Raw genomic sequence first — 26,851 nt, 5'->3', positions numbered from 1 at the left:
TGCTGGGTGGTGTACCAGAAGTTTAATTATTCTTCTCTTAAATATTCAATTAAGTTTATCTGTCTTTGTGTATCTGTCTGTCTACTAAAGGATATCACTAACCACTGAACCTCTTTCCATACTAGAAGTGTCTAACATATTAGAAATTCATTTATTCAGAAGGGGTAATTTTGTTTATCATTATTTATGATGTTTATCATTTTAATGTCTATTGCTTTATCTATTCGAGTTCCAGTATATACCTTCCCCCCCCCCCCCCCCAAAAAAAAAGGGTTACAAAAAAACAAGGATGAAAACATTCATAAAAGCAAAACTCTAAAATCTAAGGAAGTGAAACTATTGTTTCATACAAAAAGTTGTCAAAAAGTTAAAAATCTTCACTGTAAGAGAACTATATCGGTGGTCAGCGAGGTCCTTCGCCACAGACAAGATTTTTACATTATTTAATAGGACTAATTGAGCTTCGCTTTTAAGGATGTTGTCATTCTTGAATTGAAGTATAACACTTTTTTACTCACTAGGTTATCGATTCTCCCCCACTTTTAATTTCATTTATATCAAGAAAATTAAGGGGGGGCTATTTTCTAGTGATGATTTCTCTTGGGAGGTTGGCGGTACCCTCCCCCAAAATAGCTATAAACCATCACATGACCTTTGAGAAGCTAGACTGTAAAGGAGAACCATTTCGGTTCAGCGGTTAGTGAGATCCTTCAGTACAAACTTATGTAAAGATAACAAACTCATCCTTACATATTCTACCTTATACTTTTACCCAGGGAGGGAGGGGACATTGGGCTTATTATTACACCAGTCCCCAAAGCCTTCTTATTCGTTGGCTCAACAACTTTGGAACTTTTATGATTTTTTCCTGGTTGGTTCATTAAGTTAAGTGTCCAATCATTTCATTTACTAAATGTAATCAACAGAAGGGATAATTTTGTTTTTCAGCAATGGGACTGTAAATCAATTTTTATGGCCATTGTATTATCCCTTTAGATTCCTGCTTTTTTCCTAAGTCTCTAAGGACAAAGGGTTTTCTATAGGCGTTTATTAGTTAGTTTCTACCATGGATTCTTCACATAAGGTGGTTGTTGAGCTCTGGTAACCCCCTCCCATGTTTTTACTATGGCTAAGATGGGGTCTAACCCTACAAGGCCAATACCTGCGATGCCTAAACCCTGCAAGGCTACCCAGAACCAGATCAGTAGTAATAAACCACAATGCACTGCTGAGACATTTTTCTAAATAATATATTTACTAGGGTTGGGCCGGATATCCGGTGTGGCCGGATATCCGGTGTGGCCGGATATCCGGTGTGGCCGGATATCCGGCCATTTTCAATATCCGGCCGGATACCGGATATTGAAACTATCCGGCCGGATATCCGGCAATATAATCTTTTATATTTTTCAACAAAAATCTCTGGGTTTTTTTAATCTTCAATGGCTTTAATTTTCTTATTATTGAAGCTAGAAGAACATTTTTTTCTGAATATGTTTATGTTTATGTAAATTTTATATTAGAAATCTCAAAACATAAATTTTGGCGGTGGCAGCAGTACTTGGCAGCTGCAAGCCGCAAACCGACGGTTGGCAGGTAAACGGCAACAGATTTTATGAAATTGTAATATGTCATGAAGATATATAAAAAAGCCTAAGTTTAAAATTTGAAATCTTCAAGTACAAATTTGCGGTCACAGGAACCGTTTAAAGATATCTGGAGACCTGGAGGTTCAGGACTTGCAGGATTATACCTGGAACCTGAAATCGACTTGAACACCTATATTACATATGAGGATGTACGACTATAGGATATTTTAGTATTAGATAACATGAAATGCTTTGTTTAAGTAATTCAACTCTCAGTTATGTGTCATACCCATATTTCGAAAGTCACTCAGTTATAGCCCTCTACCTTTTATACACAGAAAATGGGATAGAAAAAAATCAGAGGGGGGGGGGAAGGCATTCAACGCCACCTCCCCGCCAATCCTCCAACCGTTAGAGTTTGATATTACAGATTGAGAGTAGTAATAGTTAATTAGATTTATTTACTAAGCTTTTTTTGTCTGTAGCAAAGGATCTTGCTAACTGCTAAACTGATATGGTTCTCCTTTAGAGTGAAGCTTCTTATAGGTCCCAGGGTGGTTTTAGGCTGTTTAATTTTTATAAAAAAAGTCGTTGTAAGGTTTTAAGTTATTTTTCTGCACTTTCATGTCCCTTCTAATATATATCCCAAGATACTAGGGACGCAGACGCTAGTATAATATAAAACACCAGTTTATGAAGAAATTTTTTTTGCGGGAATAGTCCCTTTCGTGGCAACGCCCCTTAAGCAGCAATTATTCTTATTTTCACAGTAGCGTATCTCCTATTTCTAGCCCCTCGCGGGGGACTCTAACCTTGCGGGGCCAATTGCCTTACCCTGCGGGGAAATCACCTTACAAAATATAACCTAACCTAACCTAAAATAACCTATTAAAAGCAATTTAAAAAATAAAACGAATCGCCCCTTAAGGTGCGTTGCCACGAAAGGGACTATATCCTTTTTTGATACTTTAATATGTAGTAATTTGGCCGGTTATCCGGCCGGATATCCGTAAATTTGGCCGGTTAACCGGATATTTGCCGGATATCCGGCCCAACCCTAATATTTACTAGTATAAAAATGTACGGAATTGTACGGAAATGTACGGATAAATGTACGGATTTTTTTTAATATGGACGGAAATGTACGGATTTTTTTTAAAAACCTTGTGGCCACCCTGAACATATAATATTGTTGTACACAAACCTCAACCTACAAATAAGGGTATTAATAAAGTTCCTAAAAAATTTGATAAGATTTCTAATAGGCTTCATAAAACTATTTTTAACAAGTAGCAGGATAGCCAATTGATAAATCCCTGGTAATTTTAATCTAAGTAATGCTTCATGTGGACATATTTACATTTTAAGATTCGTTATACAGTAAAGTGATAACTTTACCTAGTATTGTATTGAACCAATAGACCCGTTCTTAATTACAGTATTTGTTATATATGGTCAGATCTCGAAAGATCTCAACCCAGATAAGCAAGTTTAATAATTAAGTAGGATATTAGAATTAGGGTCAGATCTCGAAAGATCTCTACCCTAATATACGTTGATAATAAATAACTCTTCTCAATAACACAGTTGTTACTCCTAGACTCAACGTTCGTATACAGCACAGATTGCAATGAAGTCATCTAAAGCCCGCTAATGCCATGTTGTCTGAAAGCATTTACTTTCTGACTTCTTTTGTCTTCCGGGATGTCTCAATCCATAGTTCCATGATAAAAACAGTTAAAATCATTTATTTATTTATATACACTAAAACACAATTAGGGATTTATCATGAATATAGTTAGGACACCCCGGGGACAGTCTTGGACATCAGCAGCAGTAGGGTATGGCAATCTGATCTGGTGTAGAAGGAGAATCCAGGAGTGATGTTTAATTATCTGATTCAGATTCCTGAAATGATTAATGTCATTACAGGAAGTTGTAATCTAATGATTGTTGTTTGGCCTTATTAGGACTAAAACTGTCTAACTGATCCTAATCATTCTAGGACGTCCGCATCCTTAGTCTACATCTGTCTAAGTAAATATGAAGAAACCATAGCTATATACTTTCAGTTTTAAATCAATAGGGAAAAGTGCTTTAAAAAAATTAAGTTAAAATAAATATATTTCTCGTATTCATTCGAATCCGGTGGATAGGAACTGGTTCTCCTCCATACGAAAAAGCTATGGTTAGCATCGTATAATATCCAGCTTTCTACAAATATAAAAATGTACAATCATAAGATTCAAACAAGTTTTTTTAGCCGGTGCCTTCGGCACCTCGGGGATAATAAAGCTAGTTTTAATCTTATAATTGTACATTCTATATACGCGGAAAGTTGTTTATATATACGATGCGAGAAATAACTATTATATCTTGTTTGTGAGTTAACCTCTTATATTATTCTCTCTTTTTGTTTTGATTAATGCATTAATTTCAGGGAGGAACGCGCAATGGGCTGTTTTTACACTAGTCCCCAAAGTTTTATAAAAACGTTTTCTTGTTCGTTGACTTTATAAATTTAGGGACTTTAATTTAAGGGATAGTTCTACGAAGTGTATTTAAAGAGTTAAGGTACTTAGAGTAGTGAACTTTTATATGTCTTAGTAGAATATATTAGGCATTGGATAGATATGATTATATGTTAAAGAATTTTTAACATTGACCAGACCAAACTTTTTTTATTTGACAATATCTAAAAAAATTAAAGTGATTTGCCACATAAATTACATGAGAATGGTCCAAATATGTATAGCCAAAACACCAATATCAGAGAATCTTTTTCCACAAATTTCACAATAGTTATAAAAAAATTGAACAGGGGTTCCCCTTGGGACAAGTTACTTAAAAAACATAAAAAATAACGTCCGGTTCATTATAGGACAGGTTTTCTATAGATTCATTTTTAAAAAATAAAGAAAACCGTCCGGTTTACTTACAATATACACATAATCTCACGCGGAAATACCAACTAACCATACAACATATATATATATATATTAAAAAAGACCATTCTCATGTAATTTATGTTGCAAATCACTAACTTTTTAGATATTGTCAAATAAAAAAGTTCGGTTAGGTCAATGTTAAAATTCTTTATCACAATCATATCTATCCAATGCCTATTATATTCTATTAAGACATATAAAAAGATCACTACTCTAAGTACTAAACTAAATATTTTATTGGTCATTCTTTGTTGTTATGTGTATTTTGTTGTATAAAAAGTTTGAAGTTCTATTAATTAGTAAATGCTATCTAAAGTTGTATTTATGACAAAAAAGTTTTTGCCATATATAACATGCAACGAAGTTGAAAATAAAAATGAAAAACTCATTTTTAAGGAAAGTCCCTGGTCAAATCTTTTAATTTTAATCAATAACTTTATATTATGCACTACTACGTTATTTAAAATAGAAAAAACTTACAGTTCACTTTTTTTTTAAATACACTTCGTGAAACTATCCCTTTTGATTGGTTGGTCCATAAAGTTGAGTGTCCAACTGCCAATTGTTATCTACAGAAGGGGTAATTTTGTGTATTCTCATTGGTGATTTACATCAACTTATCTATCATCATGTTTTATACCTTTATATACCTGAATTTTATTTGGTATACTAAATATATTAACAATTATATGGAAATAATCTTTTTTTTCAGAGTAATAAAAATGGGAAAAATTAACCAAAACCAAGGAATTCGCGTAGTCCCGTGGGCCAAGTCAAGCAACCATATTTTCAACATATTAAACAGTGTAACGCCTGTATTTGAACCCTACAGGAATGGATATATTATTCAGAGAGAGGGGACAATGAGCTGTTTATTACAATAGTCCCCATAGTTTTTTTTTCTCTTATTTGTTGGCTTAACAACTTTGGGGACTTAAGTAAATTGTGATTGGTTGGTTTATTAAGTTGAGTGTTTAAACGTTTCAGCCACTTATTTTACTTTACAGAAGGGATAATTTTGTGTATAATCATTGGGTATGTACAATTGTACATTCATTTATTAGCCAATAACTTATCCCCTTAGATCTCTGTTTATTATTACTAGGATCTTAAACCAGATTATTATGTACTTTAATAAGAGTTAAACTTGTAGCTGGCTGAAATAATAATCCACCCCTATTACACCATCCCCTCCCATCTTACTGAATAAACTTATCAATAGGTGATGTCCATGTTAGCAACCTAAATTAACGACAATTTTTCCTCTGTAATAATATTCACGTACATTCTATATCCATTCAGGGAGGGAGGGGACATTGGGCTGATTATTACACTAGTCCCCAAAGTCTTATAATACCGGTTTCTTATTCGTTGGCTTAACAACCTTGGGGTTGGTTGGTTCAATAAGTTGAGTGTCCAAACGCTATAACCACTAATTGTGATCTACAGAAGGGGTAATTTTGGGGATGTACTGTACATCAATTTAACGGCCATTGTCTTATCCCTGATTCTATATTCATTCCTACAGGCCTCCACCTGCCTGGGGCTTCAACCCCTGTATTCCCCCACCAAATATTTTGCTTTCTAACGATGGCTGGAGCATTCCCCATTACCAACACAGAACCCTTGGTTCAGTGCCCATTGATTTTATTCAAGCTAAACAGCCTCTTCATTATCAGGGATAGATATATGTTCTGAAAACATAGTAATTCGTCAACTCAATCGTAATTATTAACAAATGTTCTAAAGTGCAACTACTCTATGTATAACTAGCAGTTGTTTATCCGTCTAGCTGTATAAGAATCAATATATTATTACTTGGATGTTGCACCAAATTTTCATGTACACTAATAAAGTAAAACTCACAGCTGACTAAAATGACGATTCCCCCCCTCCACTCCCTTATCCCATCCCCTTCCCTCCTGCTGGAATAGCGAACTGACCAATAAATGTTAGCCACCTAAATTGACGAAAATTTTGCCCCGTCATAATATCCATGTATATTCTACAATTACATCCATTATAAGAAATATAAACGGAGCTTTTTGCTTTCACCGGTTACTTAATCTTCAGACAAGGAAAATGACTGCTAGATACACGGATGGACGGACGGAAAGACGTCGTTATACTTTGTATTTTAGATATAAAAAAAGGATCTACTGCAGTTCATGGTAAAATATTGCTGGTAACGAATATTGCCAAAAATCATAGAATTTTGGCAATATTCGTTACGAGCAATATTTTACCGTGAACTGCAGTAGATCCAAAAATAAATGTTCTAAGCATATATTATATAATATACATCTACAACTATATTTAGACTAAACTTGAAAATTTAAAGAGCCATCATCAAACAGGAGGATCTTATCAGCAAATAAATAATCTACCTGGAACTTCTAGAGAACAAATAAATGAAGAGAAGATGCCAGAATGTCAAGGCATTCCTTCAAATCTTGGAATTAAAGAAGAATTTAATAGAAATATTGTTTCTAATTGTGATAAAGTGAACAATAACAATCTGGCACCTTTACACCAGGTAAGCCGACCAAGGGATAAGACAATGGCCAAAAAATTGATGCACAAACCCAATGATACACAAAATTTCCCCTTCCATAGATTACATTTGGACAATCAACTTGATAAACCACAAAATTTCCCCTTCTATAGATTACATTTGAACAATCAACTTGATAAACCAACCAACTAGTGTAATAAACAGTCCAATGTTCCCTCCCGCCCTACAATAAATGTAAGAGTATAGATGTTATAACCAAGAAAACGACGTGGATTCAGTGTTGGGGACCTTTTTGCTTTATGCTCTTTTGTAATTACTTGGCTATGTTAGTATTTCCGATGATATTGGCTGATATTCAAAGACCCTATTGAAAGTCGACAGATTGTTCACGGGGTGGGGACATACAGTTATTTAACCTCTTTCCCCCTCTATTATTTTATTCTTATTAAAGTACAAAAGGGAAGGGGTACGTTTCATACTTCTTTCACTTTATGAGAGTACATTATATTCTGGTGTAAGATTTAGCCAGCTGCGAGACTCACTATATTAGAGAACATAAAAATCTGGTGTAACATCCAAGTAATAATATATCCATTACTTTTAGGTGGATACTGTGGCTGTGGCTGATGCACTTAAAAAATTACAAGAATTAGAGGTAGGAGTGTATATTCTGCTTGGAATCCCCTGCTGATGAAAAATATGTGGGGGGGGGGGGGGGTGAAAAAATAGTGGACTAAGCAGTGTGTGCAGTCATTTTTGCAGTTTTTCCCCACCATGGCAATGGGGGGAAAACTACGGGGGAAAGGGAGAAATATATTTTAGCCGGGTATAAAAATTAATCTTGTGCAGAATATACACCCCTGATTGGAGGCTAAAAATCGTCTATTGGAGCAGGAGACGAAACGGAAAAGTGAGAAAATTGTTAGACTGCAAAAAAGCATGAAAGCCAAAGAGGTCAGGAATGACGTTCGAAAACGAGTATTAAAAAGAAAGGTAGACTTAATTTAAAAGCGAATCTTTTCTTTTATTAGGTCGAACCGTCCGTGACGTATAACTCTTTTCCCTGATTTAGACATGTTTTAATGTCATATTGTCCTAACATTTAAGTATGATTTCATAAGTGTAGCAACTCTATAATCTTTACTAGAAACTCCGTTCGTCCAATAAAGTGATGGTAATTTTTTACTTTTTCCCATCTTTTTGTATGAATTGACCAATAAATAAGATCCATGTTTGCAACCTTTCTTGTCATAGTATCCACGTATATTCTTTTACCGTTTTTGTTAAAAATTACCTATTTTATTTCAGCTGAAGACAGCTGCAGCCAAGAACACGGCCAAACTAGCCCAATTCAGCAAACAATTTACCCCCAAGGACACACATGAAATCATGAAAAACAACAAAGAATTATTTGATATCCTCACTGATATTCTGCTAATCAAATAGAGGAAAAAATCCGGTTCATGGAAAGCAAACGAAGTAGCGGGTTTGTCGCTTTTGATAGATTAACTCAGGTTAGGTAAATGTTAATGATTACCCGCAGTGTTGGCGCCACCCGCAGGGGCTAGAAATAAAAGAAAAGCTTCTGTGAAAGTACGACAAAACTAGCTACTTCGTTTTCTTTCCATAATTCAAAAATAAATGATCTCTTTATGTATATTGTTTTAATGTTTTACGTTATATGACCGTTATATTATTTCTGTTTTTTTCTCATACATTTTACATTTTTATTATATTTTGAATCACATTGACATAATCAAAACATTTGATCAGTATGTAAACATGTTTTTTAAAAAAATTTGAATTTAGTGCATTTCACAGTGCATATGTTCCTGGTAACGATTATCTGCAAAAATCTACGAACTTGAAATTCTTTCCATTTGCACCATTTGATGTTGACTAATCCAGATTAGTCAGAGGCCTTCTTATGCCGCTTAAAACGGTGTACGGACATGACTTGTACGTTCGGCAGCTAGCAGCCTTTAAAGTGCTTTGATTATTGGAGATAATCGTTACCCGAAATCGGAAACACATTATTTTAGATTTATATTATGAACTAATTCATTTATTTTATAAGTATGACCTATTTACGTCTAAACTTGGGGGGTAGTAATTTGATGATTGCCCCCTCAAACTTTGCTAGCCCTCTTTTTACCCCTCTCAAAATTTTTGAAAATACTAATGATAACCCACTCCCCCCCTATAATCTAAATATAAAATACCCCCCCCCCCCCAAAAAAAAAAAAAAGCTTGTACGTCCCTGCAAATCATCCTTAAACTCACTGACCTTTATGATTGTTCCAGAATTACTAGAATGTGGTTTCTAGGCTGGGGTAGTGATAATGCTGCTGGCAGTGAAACCAGTCACAATCAGGGATACAGAATTATATCCACAACTAGCGGCTTTGCCCCTAGTCTCTAGGGGCTTTGCCCCAAGAGGTTTGATCAAACCAATTTTTCGTATTTTAGATTTATAAAAAAAAATTTGTGTAGGAAATTTTTTTTTTTTTGGGGGGGGGGCGGGAAGTCGACCCCACTATTTTAATTTTAGCTTTAAAAAGAAAATAGTTATAAACCTTCCCGGGACCTATGAAAAGCTACCCTGTAAAGGAGTACCCGTTCAGTTCAGCGGTTAGCGAGATCCTTCGCTACAAACAAACAGACAGACATCGTTCTACTTTGTATTATAGATAACCTGCGTTCGTGGCTCAACACGATAGCGCATCCGTTCGTCGTCGGGGAGGTGATAGGTTCAAATCTCAATTTAACACCGCGTCAAGACTAAAGACGTTATAAATGGTTCCTTCTGCTGCTATGTCAGTTGCGCGACATTAATAGTTAGAGTAGGGGGAATGCCTTGGCCCAAAACAGGTACAAATCATTACCATGTACAGATAGAACTTCGAGACAAAGGTCGTGCTATGAAAGTGTTAGTTGTCTGATGGGTAATACTTAACCGAATATTATCCTTATTCGACCTTCTGTTGGAATGTCATGGACAGAATCCACAAAAGCGATACTCTGAATTCATGTGTGTATGAACGAACATGAACACTTGTAGAGTGTCTAAATTTAATATCCAAACAGAATATTTCCCTTTTGTACATTCCTTAAACTAACTAGGTATATTACCTACAAGCGGCTATGCAGTAAAAGGCCTTCGAGTTCCAGTCCCCTAAAATAGTTACAAACCTTCCCAGGACCCATGAGAAACTACACTGTAAAGGAGAACCATACCGATTCAGCAGTTAGCGAGATCCTTCGGTATAGACAGACAGAGATCCTGTTACTTTTATTCAAGGATTTATTTCTGTTTTTTATTCTGTATCAAAAATTAGAAAAGCTTAGATTCCCAAGACCTAGACAAAGTGCTTGATGTTGATCCTGGTAATAAAGAACAGGATGAAAGATTAGACAGCTATGAAATAGATTCCTGTGATGATCTGGAACTAAGAAATGAAGAAGATGGGAGAATCATCTTTAATTTAGAGAAGGTACCGTCATATATAATCCTATTGATAAATTGGCAAGGAGGTTTGTTGTGCCCATTAAGATTTCGCTATAAATAGATTTAGACTTTTATTTTTGGTAAGCTTCACAAAGGTTTCATATTTGCTATTTTACTTTCTCTCCTAATTTAGATGCTAATGGCGCAGCTGCTAGTTATAACATCTGCCCCTCTAAACTTGATATTCGATTTAGACATTGAGATTGTTAAAAGTTATTTGTCGCATCACAGACAGCTTTTCGCGGATATTAAAATTAAAACAAAACTTGTTTTAATTTTATTATAATTTTTATTTTAATTTTCGTGGAAAATTGTCTAATACGATACTATATGTACATGGTTCTAATCCAGCGGATATTAATCGGTTTCGACGACTTACTGGAATTAACAAACATTCTTTGTTTAGGAGGAAAATAAGAAATTGTTATCAGAGTTAAAAATTAAGGAAGAGGTAACATTGTTTAAAAAGTATATTTTTAGCAGCGATTATCTGCTTTATATTTATAATAATTCACATTGCCCGTCTGTCCGTAACGCTATAGGAGAAATGATATTTTCTCGGCGGCCTTTAAAGAAAGTAGAAATCTTTAGTAAAGATTCCTCTTACATAGGTATGAGATGCGTATTCATTCTATTTACCTTTTGTTTTGTCCGTCTGTCTGTTGGTCATGAATCAAAAGATATAAATTCAACAATCTTCTCTATAAATTGTGTCCATTCCATGATTATTTTAGCTTCGCTACTTCTGGATGTTGTTGTATTTGTCTCTCTTGTATAGACAAAGCTTAATTCACAATGTTCCACAGATAAACTTTTATTTTTAACTTTATTCAGATATTTGATGATATACTTAATAACTTAAAGCCCCTTGTTCTATTAAGCGCTTCGATTAATCAAGGATCAGAAGGGATAAGACTATGGTCGTAATTATTGTACATATCCAGTAATTATACACAAAATTGCCCCTTCTGTAGATTACTATTTTCGGTTGAAATGTTTGGACAGTGACATTCAACTTCATGAACCAACTATTAAATTTCAATATAAGTTCCAAAAGTTTTTAAGCTAACAAATAAAAAAAAGAGTCCATACAGTTGAACAAAAAGCAATTTAATACCAGATGAAAAAGGGTTTGTGTCACTTGGGGCAGGTAGTTGTCTGGTTTAAAATTCTATACTTATACATTTATTTTAAGGAGAATGAAAAGCTACGACAAGAACTGGAGATACTACAAGATTCTCTGAACAAACACGAAAAACTTTTAAGGGTAATCATTATCATAAACAAGGATGACGACATCCATAAATAGCGAAACAGAAAATAGTCATGGGAATACGGAGGGATGAGATATACCGATTAAAATCAAGAATAGAAATACATTGGAGGAAAAAAATCACGAAACCTTTCTAACGAATTTTTATAGTTTTGATATTTATATTTTTAAGCATGACTGATAAACTAACGGACAAAGTAAATTATTTTCTGTGTGTTCATAAGTACAGGAAATCTTTACGAAAAAAAATAAGTAATTTATCTTAATTTGCAGCTGAGAAAATTACACTTCCCCCATAGCGTTACGGATGGACGGACAGGCCAATAGTATAGAGTAGCTTCGCTACTAAAAATACTCTGTAGCTTACTTAAACCTTTTTGAATTAAAAGAAAAAATGGTATTATTGTGGTATTCGGCGACCCTGAGCCATGCTATGTGGCAACCCTGACCTTGGTTCGGAGGAGGGCCGAGGGCCCTCCCCCGAGTACCGGGGAAGGGGTCCACCTGACCCCTCCCCATGCTCTAAAATTAATGATAGATTTGACAGCCGCATTATGGCTAAGTTGTATTGTTTGGTTCCCCCACCCCTTCCAGGGATGGGAGGGATGGGGGATCATTATTGCCTATTTTGATTACTGGTTGTATAGTTATATTGATTTTGTTTTAGTATTATTTATTCCAATCTGTGTATTTATTATTTGTTGTATTATAAAGTAGTAACCTTTAGACCTTGAATAAAGTAACATCTGAATAGACTCTGTTTGTTATTTAGTGAAAGCTAGAGAAGCCCAGCTTCTTTATAATTATACGTGTCCACGTCTGTTCGCACTGCCGTAGTCATTTTGAACTTGGGTGTCTGCCACTTAACCGCGGCAGATACCACAACTTGGTGACAGCTGTGTGAGATTACGGCAAAACACAAGTGTAGAGCAGACGCGCAGCTGAGGCTAAGGTACTCCCAGCAGTGAAACTGGCAAAACTGACACAAGCAACCTGAAACTGGCAAAACTGACACAAGCAACCTGAAGTACCCACCCTGGATAGCAAGGTCTAACTCTGTATCCAGCAGCTGTGGAAGCGAAATTTGACGGAGAACCGCGAAGAGCGACGAAATCTAACGGAGGATTGTGAGCTCAAGGGCTGAAACAGGCCTGCGGACTGGCTGAAACAGGCCAAATAATTGCAGACGGCTGGAAAAGGCCCATTACTTACTGTGAAAGATAGCGGGATTCGAACCCACGGCGCTGCAGGACGGGACATTCCCTGCCGCCAACTCCTGGATTCGGACCCACGGCGCTGCGGGACGGGACATTCCCTGCCGCCGACTGGCTGAAACAAGCAAAATAGCTGTGAGCTGTGAGCGAAAATACGAGTGTAGTGTACCAAGTAGAAGAAAAACTACGCTAACCCCGAGTATTCTGAGAGGCTACAGTGCAGCCACCCACTGAGAAAAGCAGATATTGTATCAGATTTTATGGATTTGCCTCCCTGGTGTGAAGGCTAAACAATAGATTTATGGGCAGGGATTGGTAAACAATTGCCGGGAATTTTGATAAGCCAAAAATAGAACCCAGGTGCGAGTTAACAATGCATTGTTAAAGACTTGGACCCCAACCCTGCAGCACGGCAAATACACCGCCCCCTACCCCAACAGAAGGGGAGGGTCCCCCCATAAATTGAAGTAAATACAATCTAAGGTGACATCTGATAAGCAAAGGATTAAGGGAGAAGCCCACCTACCTTATCACCCAGTCACTTGAAGCCCGCAGCACCCCCTCCCCATCTGGGGAAGGGCGTCCCTACCCTGTCCCCTCACGCGCTCCCCCTTCTCCCCGCACTCGGATAAGTCCGTCTACCGTGCAGAGACAGAGACCGGGAAAACGGAGCGCATTTCAAGGGTTGTGCAGAGAAGCGGAACGCAACGAAAGCTGACGGACAAAGGAGATAACGTGGGCCAATGAAAGAGCAGAGTGAGGGATAGATGCGCCTTTCACCTGTGTGCGCGCTCTGACGGCGCATAGGCGCGTTGTGAGAGAAGGTATTTCACGCACACACACACACACAAAGGAGGGGAGCTACTCTATAGCATACTAAGGATACAATTTGAGAAATTGCAAAGCTCCTCCCCCTATCTACAGTGTGATAAGGAAAACCAAATCAGTTCCTGACAGCAGTTCAGACCCTCAACAACTCTCTAGACCTACCAGCCTACCCTAAAGCTGAGAAACTAGTGAGAAAAAGTACCCTAGTGTATACCTATTATACATTTGTATTTCCAACTACCAACCAAGGATAAATGGTAGCGGTTGCTAGCATAGTGACCAAGAGTGTAAGCAGCCTATCGTTTTGATCTAGACTTAGTGACCCGACGCTGAATCTTTGACCCTATGGAGCAACCACAAGCGCAGGGAGGCGACCAGCTTCAAGGATGGCTCCAGGACGATCCCCAGCCGGCTCCAGCCGAGTACCGCAAGCTGATGCTGAGTAACCTGCCGGAGTACCGAGGACCGCCCAAGCAGTCCTGGAACTCCCACATCCGGAGGCTGGAAATGTCATGGGCGGCTTACCGAGTGCCCCCCCATGACACGCTGAACCGCCGCAACGCCCTTTTACTATCCCTGGCGGGGCAGGCGGCGGAGATGGCCTCCCACCTGTTTGGGGAGGCAGGCCAAGCCTTGACCTACGACCAAGTCAAGGCCGAGTGTGAAATGTTGTTCCGGCCAGCCTATGAGCCCCAGACCCTGAAGCAAGCCTTCAGGGACTATAGGCAACACTCGACGGAGCCCATCCAGGCCTATATCTCCACCAAGTGCGCCCTGTACAGGGAGGCCTACAGCCACGAAGACCTGGAGTTGCTCATAGATGAGCTTAACCGTGGCATCCGCAACGCCAATGTGAAGCGTGTCATGATGGGACACGAGATCGCCTCGGTCCCCGAGTACACGAGGCGTGCCATGTTCACCGTGACCATGATCACCAAGCAGCTGAAGGAGGGTGTGTGTCTGGTGGATGCCACCGACGGGCTCACGGGATCGGCCAGCGTCCAGTTGCCCCAGTATGATGATTCGGAGCCAATGGAGATTGGCGCCCTGGCTCCGGGTCTCCACCAGATGGGGAACGTTGCCCTAGACGACGCCTCCAAGATCCCAGGCCGTTGCTACCGATGCCATGGGAAGGGCCACCGAGTCAGAGACTGTCCTACCCCCGTGGAAGTCAGCCTAGAAGAGCGACGCACCCAGCCCCGCCGTGACCAACCTGCCGGTGTGACCGCTGCCACTTCAATGGTCATACGGCTGACTGGGACCAGGAGGCCGGGAGTAGACGTGTAGCCGGCAAGGGCGCTAACCCGGGCAAGCCCCGTTCCCAGGTAGCCAACATGGAAGGAAGCGCACCGCCGGCGGCCCTTCAGCAAGCCGCCGCCCCCACCGCTGTGGGCCACTCGGAAGGAATGCCGCAGTTTGGAACCATCCCAGCCAGGATCAACGTGCTGGGAGGAGCGGCTGAACCCAACCGGGTTGGCCTGGGCTTCAGCCTCCACCACATGGGACCGGAGTATGTGCAGCCAACCAACATCGCGGAGCCAGAAGTCCTGCGGCCGCTGACCTTTGGCCTCAACATGATGGTACCTGCCAGGCCGAGTCCCCCGGCGGAGGAGGTAACCCCTGTCACCCCCAGCGAGAGACGAGAGGCGCTACCCAGCGCCACCTGGACGATGTACGGGGAGGCCCTCGCGGCTGCCGAGCGGGAGAGGCAAGAGGCGCTAGCCAGCGAGTCCGAGTCGGTGTATGGGGCGACAACCGTCGCCGCCACCTGTGGAGACCGAGGGGTGCTATCCAGCACCCCCACGCTGGTGTCTGGGGCGACAACCGTCGCCGCCACTGAGAGACCTGGACCCTGGAACGAGCCCGCAGCCATGGAGGAAGGGGTGACAACCGTCACCCCCAGTCAGCCCGAGGCCCCAGCCAGCAGGGAGAGTCCAGCTATCCCTCATCCTCAACTGTGTCCAGCTGTCCAACCCCCTCAACTGAGCCAGGATAAGTTAAAATTAACAAATACATTGTACCCAATATATTGTAACCCCCCAGCCTTGCCTGTGCCCCCCGCACCAGAGGCTGGGGAGATTGAGATTTGGGGGTATCAGGACTTGTCTGTGCCACATGCACCTGAGTTCCTAGGGCAAGGGAGGGATGTAATGCAGGGCGAGCCTGTGCCACCCGCACTAGAGCCCCATGCCACTGGGCATGCCATGGACAAGGGAAGGGCCGCCTTGAGGCTAGGGGAGCAGACACCCGAACAGGCGCCGGTCGCCTGTCAGTCCGTCATTGGGGAGGGTATAGGGAAGCCCCGGGCGTCTAAGGATAACACTCAATGGAAACTTATATCTAGCCAGGAGCAGACAACCAGCCCTCCTTCCCAAGCAGCTGCTGCGGCCAGAGCCGAGAACCCCCAGAAGCGCGCCCGAGTATGGTGGCTGTCCGGCCAGTGTTCCCATTGGTGGATGGTCCTGTGGGGCCTATTGCTAGCAGCTGTGTGGCCCACGGCCAGCTATGTTCTAGTAGGGTGGGACTGTGCCAACCCCACCCATGTCACCACCTTCAACAAGGAGCAGATGTGTAACAAAGAGCCGCTACACCAGGAGGTGCCTCTAGGCCATGAGGTACACATCCTGCAGCAAGTCAAGATCCGGGAGACCACTGGGTATAGCTGTCAACTCACCGTGTCCCAGTGGACCTTCAGGTGTGGCGTCTGGGGCCACCTGAAGGTGACGTCGGTCCCCACCCTCATGCGGCCAACCAAGATTGACCCAGAGACTTGCCGGGACCTGGCCCGGAGCCGAGTCTACACCCTGCCCGGCAAGACCAAGCCATTGACGTTCCAGCTGAACCACCCCCTGTTCTTCACCCTTGATATGGTGGGGGCACTGGTAAACAGCCCCGAGGGGGTGGGTTGTGAAGGAGAGGACGTCCATTTCGAAGGCCAGCTGTACCGCAATGAGCTAGTGCTGCAGGAGCGACGGCTGCTGGTCAAGGAGGAGACCTAAGTAGTCGAGGGAGGACGGGTGGAGTCCCAGTCCGATCACCTGACCCTGGCGTGTCCTCAGTCCAAGCTGTCCTGCGTCACCGGCGAGGCCACGTACGTGTGGGACCACCTGGGGAGAGATTGCCCCTTGAGGCTGATCCGCAGCCTCCAGCCCAGCCTGGTGATGGATGCATTCTTGGTGGACCATCAGGCGCAATTCTTCATTAACATGACTACCCCTACCTCTATAGTGAACTGCGACTTTGAAGCCCATGCCACCAACCACCCAGCACTGTTTGTGGCAGCAGACCCGGCCGCGGCAGCGCTGCCCAGGGTATCGGCCAGGGACGTGGATGTCCCCCTCCAGGCCCAGATACACGCGGCCTACATCGGATTCACCCTGGAGACTCGGATGCGAAGCGCAGCAGTAGAAGAGGTAGCGGCCAATTGCTGGAAGCTCCAGCAACTAGACCCGGCACATCCGGTGCGTGTTCAGGGGAGCACGTTCTCCATCTTGAGGGGAGATGTATTGCTCCAGCTTACCTGCCAGCGTAATAAGTACGTGGTAAGGGAGAGCAATGAATGCTGGGACAAGGTGCCGGTGGAGCCCACAGGATTTGTAGATGCCGTGACAAAGGTGTACAGCAGTCACGCCACCAAGATTCCCTGCTCCTCCACCTACCCCCTAACTGTGCATGCCGAGGAAGGATGGATAGAGCTAACTCCAGCCCCTAAAAAGAGGCCGCCCCCGCTGGATACACCCAAACAACTGCTGACCGAGCCCTTGGATGACTTTAGCTCGGGAGGATTGTATTCCCAGGCCGAGCTGAATGATTGGCAGCAGCTACTGTCGTTTCCGGCGTATAAGGCCGCCATGCTGACCGGCCTGTCTTATGGCTCCTGCGTCCAGCAGGGAAGCTGTTCAGCCACAGGAGACCACGGCATAGTGTCCTACAATATCGAAAGGCTGGCGGAGGAAGGGGAGGAGACCCTGGATGTCTGGGCTGGATTTAGAGTGGGGAGTGGGGAGATGGCGCAGCCATCCTGTGTTTGTTGCTGTTGATTCTCAAGCTACTGGGAGACTTAACCATCATCTCCCTGGCAGCAGCACAAGGAGGTGTATGTGCCGCCCTGAACGCAATGTCGCAAGTATTCTTGTATCACCCAACCTTGTATCGCAAGGCCTTGGCCAGGGCCAACCATGCCAAGTCTCGAGACTTTTCAGTGGACTGGGATGCCATTCCTATTGGCCGGGAAGCAGCCAAAGAAATGGTGTCTATGAAGTCAGCCGATAGCGGGAATGACCGCCCAGGCAAGCCTGGACCGCACTCTTGAAATGTAAACGGGAAACCCCGTGGCCCCTCGGGAGGCCAGGCTGCCGCCCAGACGGTCAACCTCGTAGCCAGTGCTCCAGCCGCTGCCACAGCCAACCAGAACGCCCCGTTGCTGACCGGCCCCGCAGCGGCCGCGCCCCATGGTGGCCTGACACCCGCTGGCGCCGAGCTACGTGTCCAACAAAAGCCCGCCTCTACCTTCTACCCCACGTTGGGGGCCCATCAACTCTAAAAGCACCACTAGGATTCCATTGAATTGTTAACCCCTGTACATAATAGTCCCATAAGGAGCGGGCTGAAGGCCTCAACCACCGTCGGAAGTCTGGTGACCCAGCCTTCCGAGGGGAGAGTTGTGGTATTCGGCGACCCTGAGCCATGCTATGTGGCAACCCTGACCTTGGTTCGGAGGAGGGCCGCACTGCCGTAGTCATTTTGAACTTGGGTGTCTGCCACTTAACCGCGGCAGATACCACATTATCCTCTTAGAATTTTTTTTTCAATATTAAAAATTTGAGTACCCCCCCCCCCTAAAATAGTTGTTCGTCGGTATTCGGAGGGGGAAGGGGGGGGGGGTTACAAAATTGAAAAAAATTGAAAAAAAATTTCTAAGAGGATAACGCCGAAAAAAGATTTAAAAGTATTTTTAAAGATCATGAAATTTTTTTAATTGTATTGATTCATGACTAAAACAAGGATGACAACATCCATAAAAGCGAAGCTCTGAAACGGTAGGACAAACGGACATTAACACTTGAATAATATCAGAACTGAATAATCAGAATGCGAATGTATAAGAGTCAAAGCAAAATTGTAAGTAAATTTGTTGAAAAACTGCTTGATACAGGATAATGATTATGGACATAATTACATTTTTAGGACTTGATTATAGAGTTGCTTCGCTTATAATATTGTACTTTGTTGTCCCAGGAATCAGTATACCAAAAATCAGACCAATCGGATTATTTGGTCACATACAAATTTTTGTTAAAAATGTAAAAAAAATCAACATGTTTAAAATGGACGTGCGGACATTCTGGTAATGATTATAGAGTTGCTACGCTTTCTAACTCGTACCTAACTATTACAGGAATCACCATGCAAAATTTGATATCGATAGGACAATTCTAACATGCCTAAATTAACGTAAAAAGCTATTTAAAAAAGTAAAAAAAATCAACATGTTTAAAATGGACGTACGGACATTTTGGTAATGATTATAGAGTTGCTACGCTTTCTAAATCGTACCTAACTACTAAAGGAATCAGCATGCAAAATTTGAAATCGATAGGACAATTCTAACATGTCTAAATTAACGAAAAAAGCTATCCGTGACGGACGGACCGACCCTAATTATAGAAAAGCTTCGCTTTTAAAAACTTAAGTAAGCCTGCAGTATATACATTGCTTTAACTGCTAAAAGACTGCAACAAATAGACCCAAAACCCCAGATTGAAGCCTCCAACTTTAATACTTGTGGCAGTCTTTCAGCAGTTAAAGAGGTGTTTATTTCCTACAGGGTAAAATACTAAAACACCATTTCTCAATGGTTTAAGTACCTAAAAGGATCAAAACTTATATACCTATGAAAGAATATTTATTATAAATTTTAAATCCCAATTTATTATCTAGTTACGAGATGAAAAGAGTTCAGAGTTAGTTTCAAGGTAAGCAAACGAATCTATATAAATATAAGGGGGGGGGGGCGTAATGACATTTATTCGTAATCCGTGAGCAAAATGGTCTAAATATTTAGCTAGACCCTTCAAACTTGGTATATAAGCCTAGCAAGTCAGGAACCGACCCCAGCGGGTTAGGTTGGTGGCCCGCAGGGGTTAAGTGCATTTTTCCCAATATATATGTTGTGATACATCTAATTATAAGTTTTTTTAGGTCAGTTAACTCAAATTTAGAGCTAGAATTAGCATAAGACTAATCTGAAGCTAGCCCCAGCGGGCTAGGTCGGTGGCCCGCAGGGGTTAAATGCATTATTATCAAAATATAGGTTTTTAAGGTCAAGAAACTCAAATTCAGAGCTAAAATAAGCATAAGTCTTACCTGAAGCTAACCCCCGCGGGCTAGGCTAACCTAGAAACTAACTTATTTTTTGGTTTCTTCCTTGAATGAACTGTGTCTATGAATGAGGACATTATTTTAGATGATCCAGCAAGTTGGGGACCTCCTTGGGTCAGCCTCCTCCATGAAGAATCTTTTAAATGATGGCTTTAGGACTGAACACTGTGTATCTAAGTAAAACCTAGCCGGCCTGGGTCAGTCCCCGACTTGCTAGATCATCTTAAATAATGTTCTCATGAACAGTTTATTCAATTAAAAAATCTTCAAAAAAGTAAGATTCTAGGTTAGGTTTGGTAAAATGCATTTAAGCGTTGCAGGCAACCCACCTAGCCCGCAGGGGCTAGCTTCAGATTAGTCTGATTCAATTATTAGCTCTAAATTTGAATTTCTGGACCTAAAAAACCTATAATTTTATGTATGAGAGCACATACTTTTTAAAAATGCACTTAACCCCTGCGGGCCACCCACCTAGCCTGCTGGGGTCGGTCCCCGACTTGCTTGATCATCTTAAATAATGTTCTCATAAATAGACACAGTTTATTCCAGAAAAAACCCAGGTTTCAAGGTTCCAGGTTAGGTTAGGTAAAATGCACTTAAGCCCTGTTGGCAACCCACCTAGCCCGCTGGGGTTAGCTTCAGATTACATTAGATTACAACTTCCTGTAATGACATTAATCATTTCAGGAATCTGAATCAGATAATTAAACATCACTCCTGGATTCTCCTTCTACACCAGATCAGATTGCCATACCCTACTGCTGCTGATGTCCAAGACTGTCCCCGGGGTGTCCTAACTATATTCATGATAAATCCCTAATTGTGTTTTAGTGTATATAAATAAATAAATGATTTTAACTGTTTTTATCATGGAACTATGGATTGAGACATCCCGGAAGACAAAAGAAGTCAGAAAGTAAATGCTTTCAGACAACATGGCATTAGCGGGCTTTAGATGACTTCATTGCAATCTGTGCTGTATACGAACGTTGAGTCTAGGAGTAACAACTGTGTTATTGAGAAGAGTTATTTATTATCAACGTATATTAGGGTAGAGATCTTTCGAGATCTGACCCTAATTCAAATATCCTACTTAATTATCAAACTTGCTTATCTGGGTTGAGATCTTTCGAGATCTGACCATATAACAAATACTGTAATTAAGAATGGGTCTATTGGTTCAATACAATATTAGGTAAAGTTATCACTTTACTGTATAACGTTAGTCTAATGCTTATTTCAGCTCTGAATTTGAGTTCTTTGACCTAAAAAAACCTATAATTGGATGTATCTCAACATATATATTGGGAAAATGCACTTAACCCCTGCAGGCCACCCACCTAGCCCGCTGGGATTAGCTTCAGATTATTCTAATGCTTATTTTATCTCTGAATTTGAGTTCTTGACCTTAAAATCCTTTATATTGATATATCACAAGATGTATTTTGGAAAATAATGCACTTAACCCCTGCAGGCCACCGACCTAGCCCGCTGGGGCTAACTTCAGATTAGTCGGTCCTCGACTTGCTGGATCATTTTAAATAAAGTCCTCATTAATAGACACAGTTTATTCAAGAAAAAACCTGTAAAAATATAAGTTTCTAGGTTAGGTTAGGTAAATGCTCTTAAGCCCTGCAGAAAACCAACCTAGCCCGGGGGGGTTAGCTTCAGGTTAGTCTAATGGTAATTTTCGCTGAGAATTTGAGTTTCTTGACCTAAAAAACCTATATTTTGATATATAACAAGATATATATTGGAAAAAATGCACTTAACCCCTGTGGGCCACCAACCTAGCCCGCTGGGGTCGGTTCCCGACTTGCTGGATTATCTTAGATAAAGTCATCATTAATAGACAAAGTTTATAAAAAAAACATGTTAAAATATAAATAAGTTTCTAGGTTAGGTTAGGTTAGGTAAATGCTCTTAAGCCCTGTAGAAAACCAACCTAGCCCGGGGGGGTTAGCTTCAGGTTAACCCCCCCGCAGATATGGCTCAGTGGTTTAACGTCCGCTTATCTGTTGGGGAGGTGTCGGGTTCGAGTCCCCAGACCGCATCAATACTAAAGATGTAAAAATTAGTACCTACTGCTGCTCTTTCAGGCGTTAGAGATTTGGAGTAAGAGTAGGGGGGAAGCCTTAGCCCTAAATCAGGTATGCATGGGTGGTCCTTGGCATGGTACACTAGTGATCGAAAACTTTGCTCAGTCATAGGTTGACTGAAAAGTCCCTGTGAACTAGCATTGTGTAGTAGCTAGCTAGTGTGTTAGTAGCGTTTGTTAGTTCATCTACTGGGAGTCACCCTTAAATACTAGGTTGACTGAAATGCCCCTAGGATTTAATGTGACTTCATTGTGTCGTTGTCAAAACAGCGCCACGTCCTGTGCCTTGGTTGCATTAAAAGTCGCAATAATATCGTGACAAAAATCACGAAACCTTAACTCACCATCCATAAGGTTAAAGTGTAAATTACCCACAAGCCCTAATTAAAGTGTCAAGGGAAATGATGGGAAGGATGCAAACTCGAATCCGCGTCATACCAAAGACGTTAAAAATGGTACCTACCTGCTCTGTTCGGCACAGGACATCAAAGAGTTTGAGTAGGGGGAATGCCTTGGCCCCAAACAGGCGCAACTCACTACCATGCACAGTTAGGATCTCCAGACAAAGATCGTGCAATCAAAGGGTTGGTTGTCTGCAATGTACTGTACCACGGGTATGAGGTGAAGGACCAAGAGTCTGGCCTTGAGTTGACAAGTTGACTGTTCAGTCCAGGTGCAACTCACCCACACGACATTAACATTAACATTAGCTTCAGGTTAGTCTAATGCTAATTTTCGCTTAGAATTTGAGTTTCTGAACCTAAAAAACCTATATTTTGATATATAACATGATATATATTGGAAAAAATGCACTTAACCCCTGCGGGCCACCAACCTAGCCCGCTGGGGCTAGCTTCAGATTAGTCTAATGCTTATTTTAGCTCTGAATTTGAGTTCCTTGACCTAAAAAACCTATAATTAGATGTATCACAACATATGTATTGGGAAAAAGGCACTTAACCCCTGCGGGCCACCCACCTAGCCACCTGGGGTCCGTCCCCGACTTGCTGAATCATCTTAATTAAAGTCCATATGAATAGATACAGTGTATTTAATTTAAAACCCTAAGAAAAAACAATTTATGTTAAGTGTCCACATCAAAATAAACCAAAAAAAGCCTAAAAACCCCATTTTTGCAGGGGTTTTCTTACCTAACCTAACCTTAAAATAAAAAATTTTGGATTTTTTTGCCATTTAGATGTAATACCTATAGGACTAGGCTTATATGCCAAGTTTGAAGGGTCTAGCTAAATTTTAAGACCATTTTGCTCACGGATTACGAATAAATGTCATTACGCCCCCCCCCCCCTTACAATTTTTTCACTATAATAATATCCACGTATATTTTATATCCATTTATTGTAGGCATAAGTTACCAGTACATTTATTTATGCACATTTTTCCTAGTTATTACCTCATTGAGGCGGTATTCTCCTTAAATTTTAAGTATTTATCTAGAGAACCCAAGGGCATCATTCGCTTTTAATAGGGTGCAATACTCTAACGCCAACTATAGGATATTAGGCTAAGTAACATCCAAAAGACTACCAAGCCTTTGATTGCACGACCTTAGTCTGGAAGTCCCAACTGTGCATGGTAATGAGTTGCAAGTTTATCGACCAAGGAATTCGCCCTACTGGGGGGAATATTTTTTAGGGGGGGGGGGTTGATACAATCCCCTTCCCTGGACCTTTCAGAAGCTACACTGTAATGGAGAACCTTGGAGGATAGCGAGATATTTCACTACAAACAAACAGACATACATTCTGTTACTTTAGTACATAAAGATTGCTGTTTTTTCAGGCTGTCAGAACTTCTGGAACTCGTAGAGGCTTCCGGAGATCAACCTCGTCTGGCCAACAAGATCAGAGATATCTACACAGACTCCCTGTTTATTTGAGAGCAGGGGTGTATATATTCTGCATGGTTGACCCTGCTAAATTGGGGATGGGGGGAGTAAAAACATGTGAAAGGGGGGAAAAATAAGGAGTAGGCACCGAAAACATTTTTTTTCATTTTTTCAAATATTTTGAGATAAACTACAAAAATATGGTGCTGAGGTTAAAAAATGATTAAAATAATGAGTATTAAAAACATTTTTCCCCATTTTTCCCCTTCCATGGGGAAAACATAGGGGATGGGGGGAAGGGAGAAACTCTTTAGCAGTGGAAAAAATGAATCTTGTGATTATACACCCCTGTTTGAAAGGGGTACTTCAAGAGTATAGGAAACAAGCTGTAATCAACAACTGAATAGATTGGAGAACAAAATATTTTTTTCTGAGCCATACTGAAAATTCATGTAATGTATAATATTATGATCAATTTTACTCGAATTATAAAATAAAAATTAATAAAAGTTTTGTTAGTCTCTTTTATTTTTACATTTTACTATCTGTAGATAACTGTCTCTAATACGGTGGTATGCTACATAGCCATTAATAATATATAGATGGTTTGAAAAAGAAAATTATGCCCTGGACGTTTAAACTTGTTTTTATACATAGTTATCAATCCAATTCTTTTTGCAAAATATGGTTGGATCTACCTGTAAATCTTTGAAAATTGAGTTTTGGCACTTTCCTTCTAGGGGCTTGTGGGGCAAAACATCCCCTAAAACACTAAAATTTTAAGTTCTGAATTTATCTTTAAAGATATCAAACTAATTTTTTTATTGGAAACTATTTTTACATAACTAAAATAAGCAGTACCTACAGATTTTATTTATGCGCTATCCTTCTCGGGGCCTTTGGGGAAAACAACCCCCTCAAATTCAAAATTGATAAGTTTTGAGATTACAAGCCCCTAGAAGTAAAGTGCCAAAATGAAATATGTGGTGGTTAATTAACTCATTTATGTAAAAAAAAAAGGTTACATTGTTAACTATAAAAGCAAGCCCAAACGTCCAGGGCAAATTTTTATACTAAAATATTATTTCCTTGAAGTGTACAAACTCACCCCCCCCCCTTATTTCCAGAAGCAGCGTAGCATTAGAAATTAACCAAACCATATTAAGATAAAAATAAATCCTTATATAAAAGTGACAGGATGTCTGTCTGTGAGTGTGTCTGTGTCTGCCTGTGTATACTAAAAGATCTTGCTAACCGTTAGACAAATATAGTTCTACATCCAGTGAAGATTTTCATAGGTCCTGGGAAGGTTTATTAGTCCAAACATGCATTAGTTGGGTAGTCTCCAAGTGCCACCTAACTCTTGTCTTACTTATGAATGTCATTGACCACCATAAGAAAAGGAGGGGTCACCTACCCCTAAAAAAGAGGGGCCACAACCTTTTAAATTTCAGTTAGTATGCTATGATTCTTTATTAAATAATTAAATAAAGAGGGATTAGATCCTAAAATAGAAGGACTATTCCAGCTTATATCAATAATGAAATTAATTCGGGAAAAAACCACAAAATCTATACGTTTAAGAAGCGTTTGAGCACCCAGCCAGAAAGTAGCGTCACTATCGCGCACGATATCGTGTAGCAATCGAGCACGAGTTCTTACGATATCGCTAAATAGTCGTCCAATGCACATCGACGATATGTTACGATAAATGGTCGAAAAGGTACTTAGAGCTGCGCGATACACCCACGAAATCGTAAGCGATATCGTAAGGCTCGTAAGCGATATCGTGCCAAAATCGTAAATAAAAAGTACATTTAAAAAATATTTAACATCATGTAGTTTTGTTTGTAAATATTGTATGTAAGTAAGAGGTTGTATAAAAAATCCTTTTCATACTGTGCATGTAGAGAGAGAAAGAGAGAGTGAGAGGCAGAGAGAGACATGGTTATAGAGAAACCATTCTCTGTGCCATTCTACTTAGTGTATACTCTCAAAAGTTTTCAATGAATTTTGATAGAGTATTTTTATGTTTATCATGCTGAATGGCAAGGATTTAAGCAATATTTTGACACACATTTAAAAATGTTGCCATTTAGAAAAAGACTTAATCGAGAAATCTTAGATCTAAAGGGTGCTAATATAGGATTTAAGCTTCTGAAGTGCCAAAGTTACTTTTTAGATTATCTGTGACTGCCGCTCCCCTCGTTCACCGCCGCCGTCGCAAAAAAATAGCAGCAAAGAAAATAAAATTTCCTCCATAGTTTTACGGACTGACTGACAGAAGGGTTGACATATGATAAGTTAAATAATGAGTGGCTTCGTTATTAATAGGTAGAGTCTGAAGAAAATTTTAGTTTTTAAAAATGTTTGTAAAAAAAACAAACAAATGCTGTCAAAAGAAGGTGTCTTAACTTTTATTTTTATAGCTAGTCGGTGTTTTTAGTGAGTAGTAGATATAAAATTTTCCAAAGAATTTAAATATGCAATCGTTTTTTTTTTGTAGACCTCTTATTTTTAAGTAATTTAAGTCTGTTTTAAGGTTCTAAAACGCAACAAAAAAAAGAAGAAAATTGCCATTATGAACAAAAATAGTAAGCTCTTTAATTTGACACCTTACTTTTTTAATTCCGATGATTAAGGGGGGG

At 40.5% G+C, this 26,851-nt stretch overlaps 2 protein-coding genes across 2 annotated transcripts; both read left to right on the top strand.

Annotated features, from left to right (window-relative positions):
- Positions 1-5,228: 5,228 nt before the first annotated feature.
- Positions 5,229-9,352, top strand: LOC145306540 (uncharacterized). The gene is made up of 6 exons (XM_080148717.1): positions 5,229-5,370; positions 6,067-6,216; positions 6,879-7,073; positions 7,657-7,707; positions 7,923-8,045; positions 8,361-9,352. The coding sequence occupies exons 1-6, from the start codon at positions 5,260-5,262 to the stop codon at positions 8,496-8,498; spliced, it is 768 nt and encodes a 255-aa protein (XP_080004843.1). The 5' UTR covers positions 5,229-5,259; the 3' UTR covers positions 8,499-9,352.
- A 7-nt stretch (positions 9,353-9,359) lies between these two features.
- LOC145306541 (uncharacterized) lies at positions 9,360-24,716 on the top strand. The gene is made up of 7 exons (XM_080148718.1): positions 9,360-9,426; positions 10,391-10,546; positions 10,967-11,011; positions 11,756-11,827; positions 19,816-19,850; positions 24,158-24,264; positions 24,567-24,716. Exons 1-6 carry the CDS (start codon positions 9,367-9,369, stop codon positions 24,252-24,254), a joined length of 465 nt encoding a protein of 154 aa, XP_080004844.1. The 5' UTR covers positions 9,360-9,366; the 3' UTR covers positions 24,255-24,264; positions 24,567-24,716.
- The last annotated feature ends 2,135 nt before the right edge of the window (positions 24,717-26,851 follow it).

The sequence above is a fragment of the Acartia tonsa genome, chromosome 14, assembly GCF_053477335.1.
Source record: "Acartia tonsa isolate MP-2025a chromosome 14, ASM5347733v1, whole genome shotgun sequence".
NCBI classification, from domain to species: domain Eukaryota; kingdom Metazoa; phylum Arthropoda; class Copepoda; order Calanoida; family Acartiidae; genus Acartia; species Acartia tonsa.
This window is presented reverse-complemented; position numbering and strand designations above follow the sequence as displayed.

Excerpts from the sequence above, each read along its gene's own strand:
- LOC145306540 (XM_080148717.1), top strand. The coding sequence starts at position 5,260 with ATGGGAAAAATTAACCAAAACCAAGGAATTCGCGTAGTCCCGTGGGCC. Across the intron at positions 6,217-6,878 it reads AACAGCCTCTTCATTATCAG|AGCCATCATCAAACAGGAGG; the intron begins GGATAGATATAT and ends GAAAATTTAAAG. Across the intron at positions 7,074-7,656 it reads ATCTGGCACCTTTACACCAG|GTGGATACTGTGGCTGTGGC; the intron begins GTAAGCCGACCA and ends CATTACTTTTAG.
- LOC145306541 (XM_080148718.1), top strand. The coding sequence starts at position 9,367 with ATGTGGTTTCTAGGCTGGGGTAGTGATAATGCTGCTGGCAGTGAAACC. Across the intron at positions 11,828-19,815 it reads AACACGAAAAACTTTTAAGG|TTACGAGATGAAAAGAGTTC; the intron begins GTAATCATTATC and ends TTTATTATCTAG. Across the intron at positions 19,851-24,157 it reads AGTTCAGAGTTAGTTTCAAG|GCTGTCAGAACTTCTGGAAC; the intron begins GTAAGCAAACGA and ends CTGTTTTTTCAG.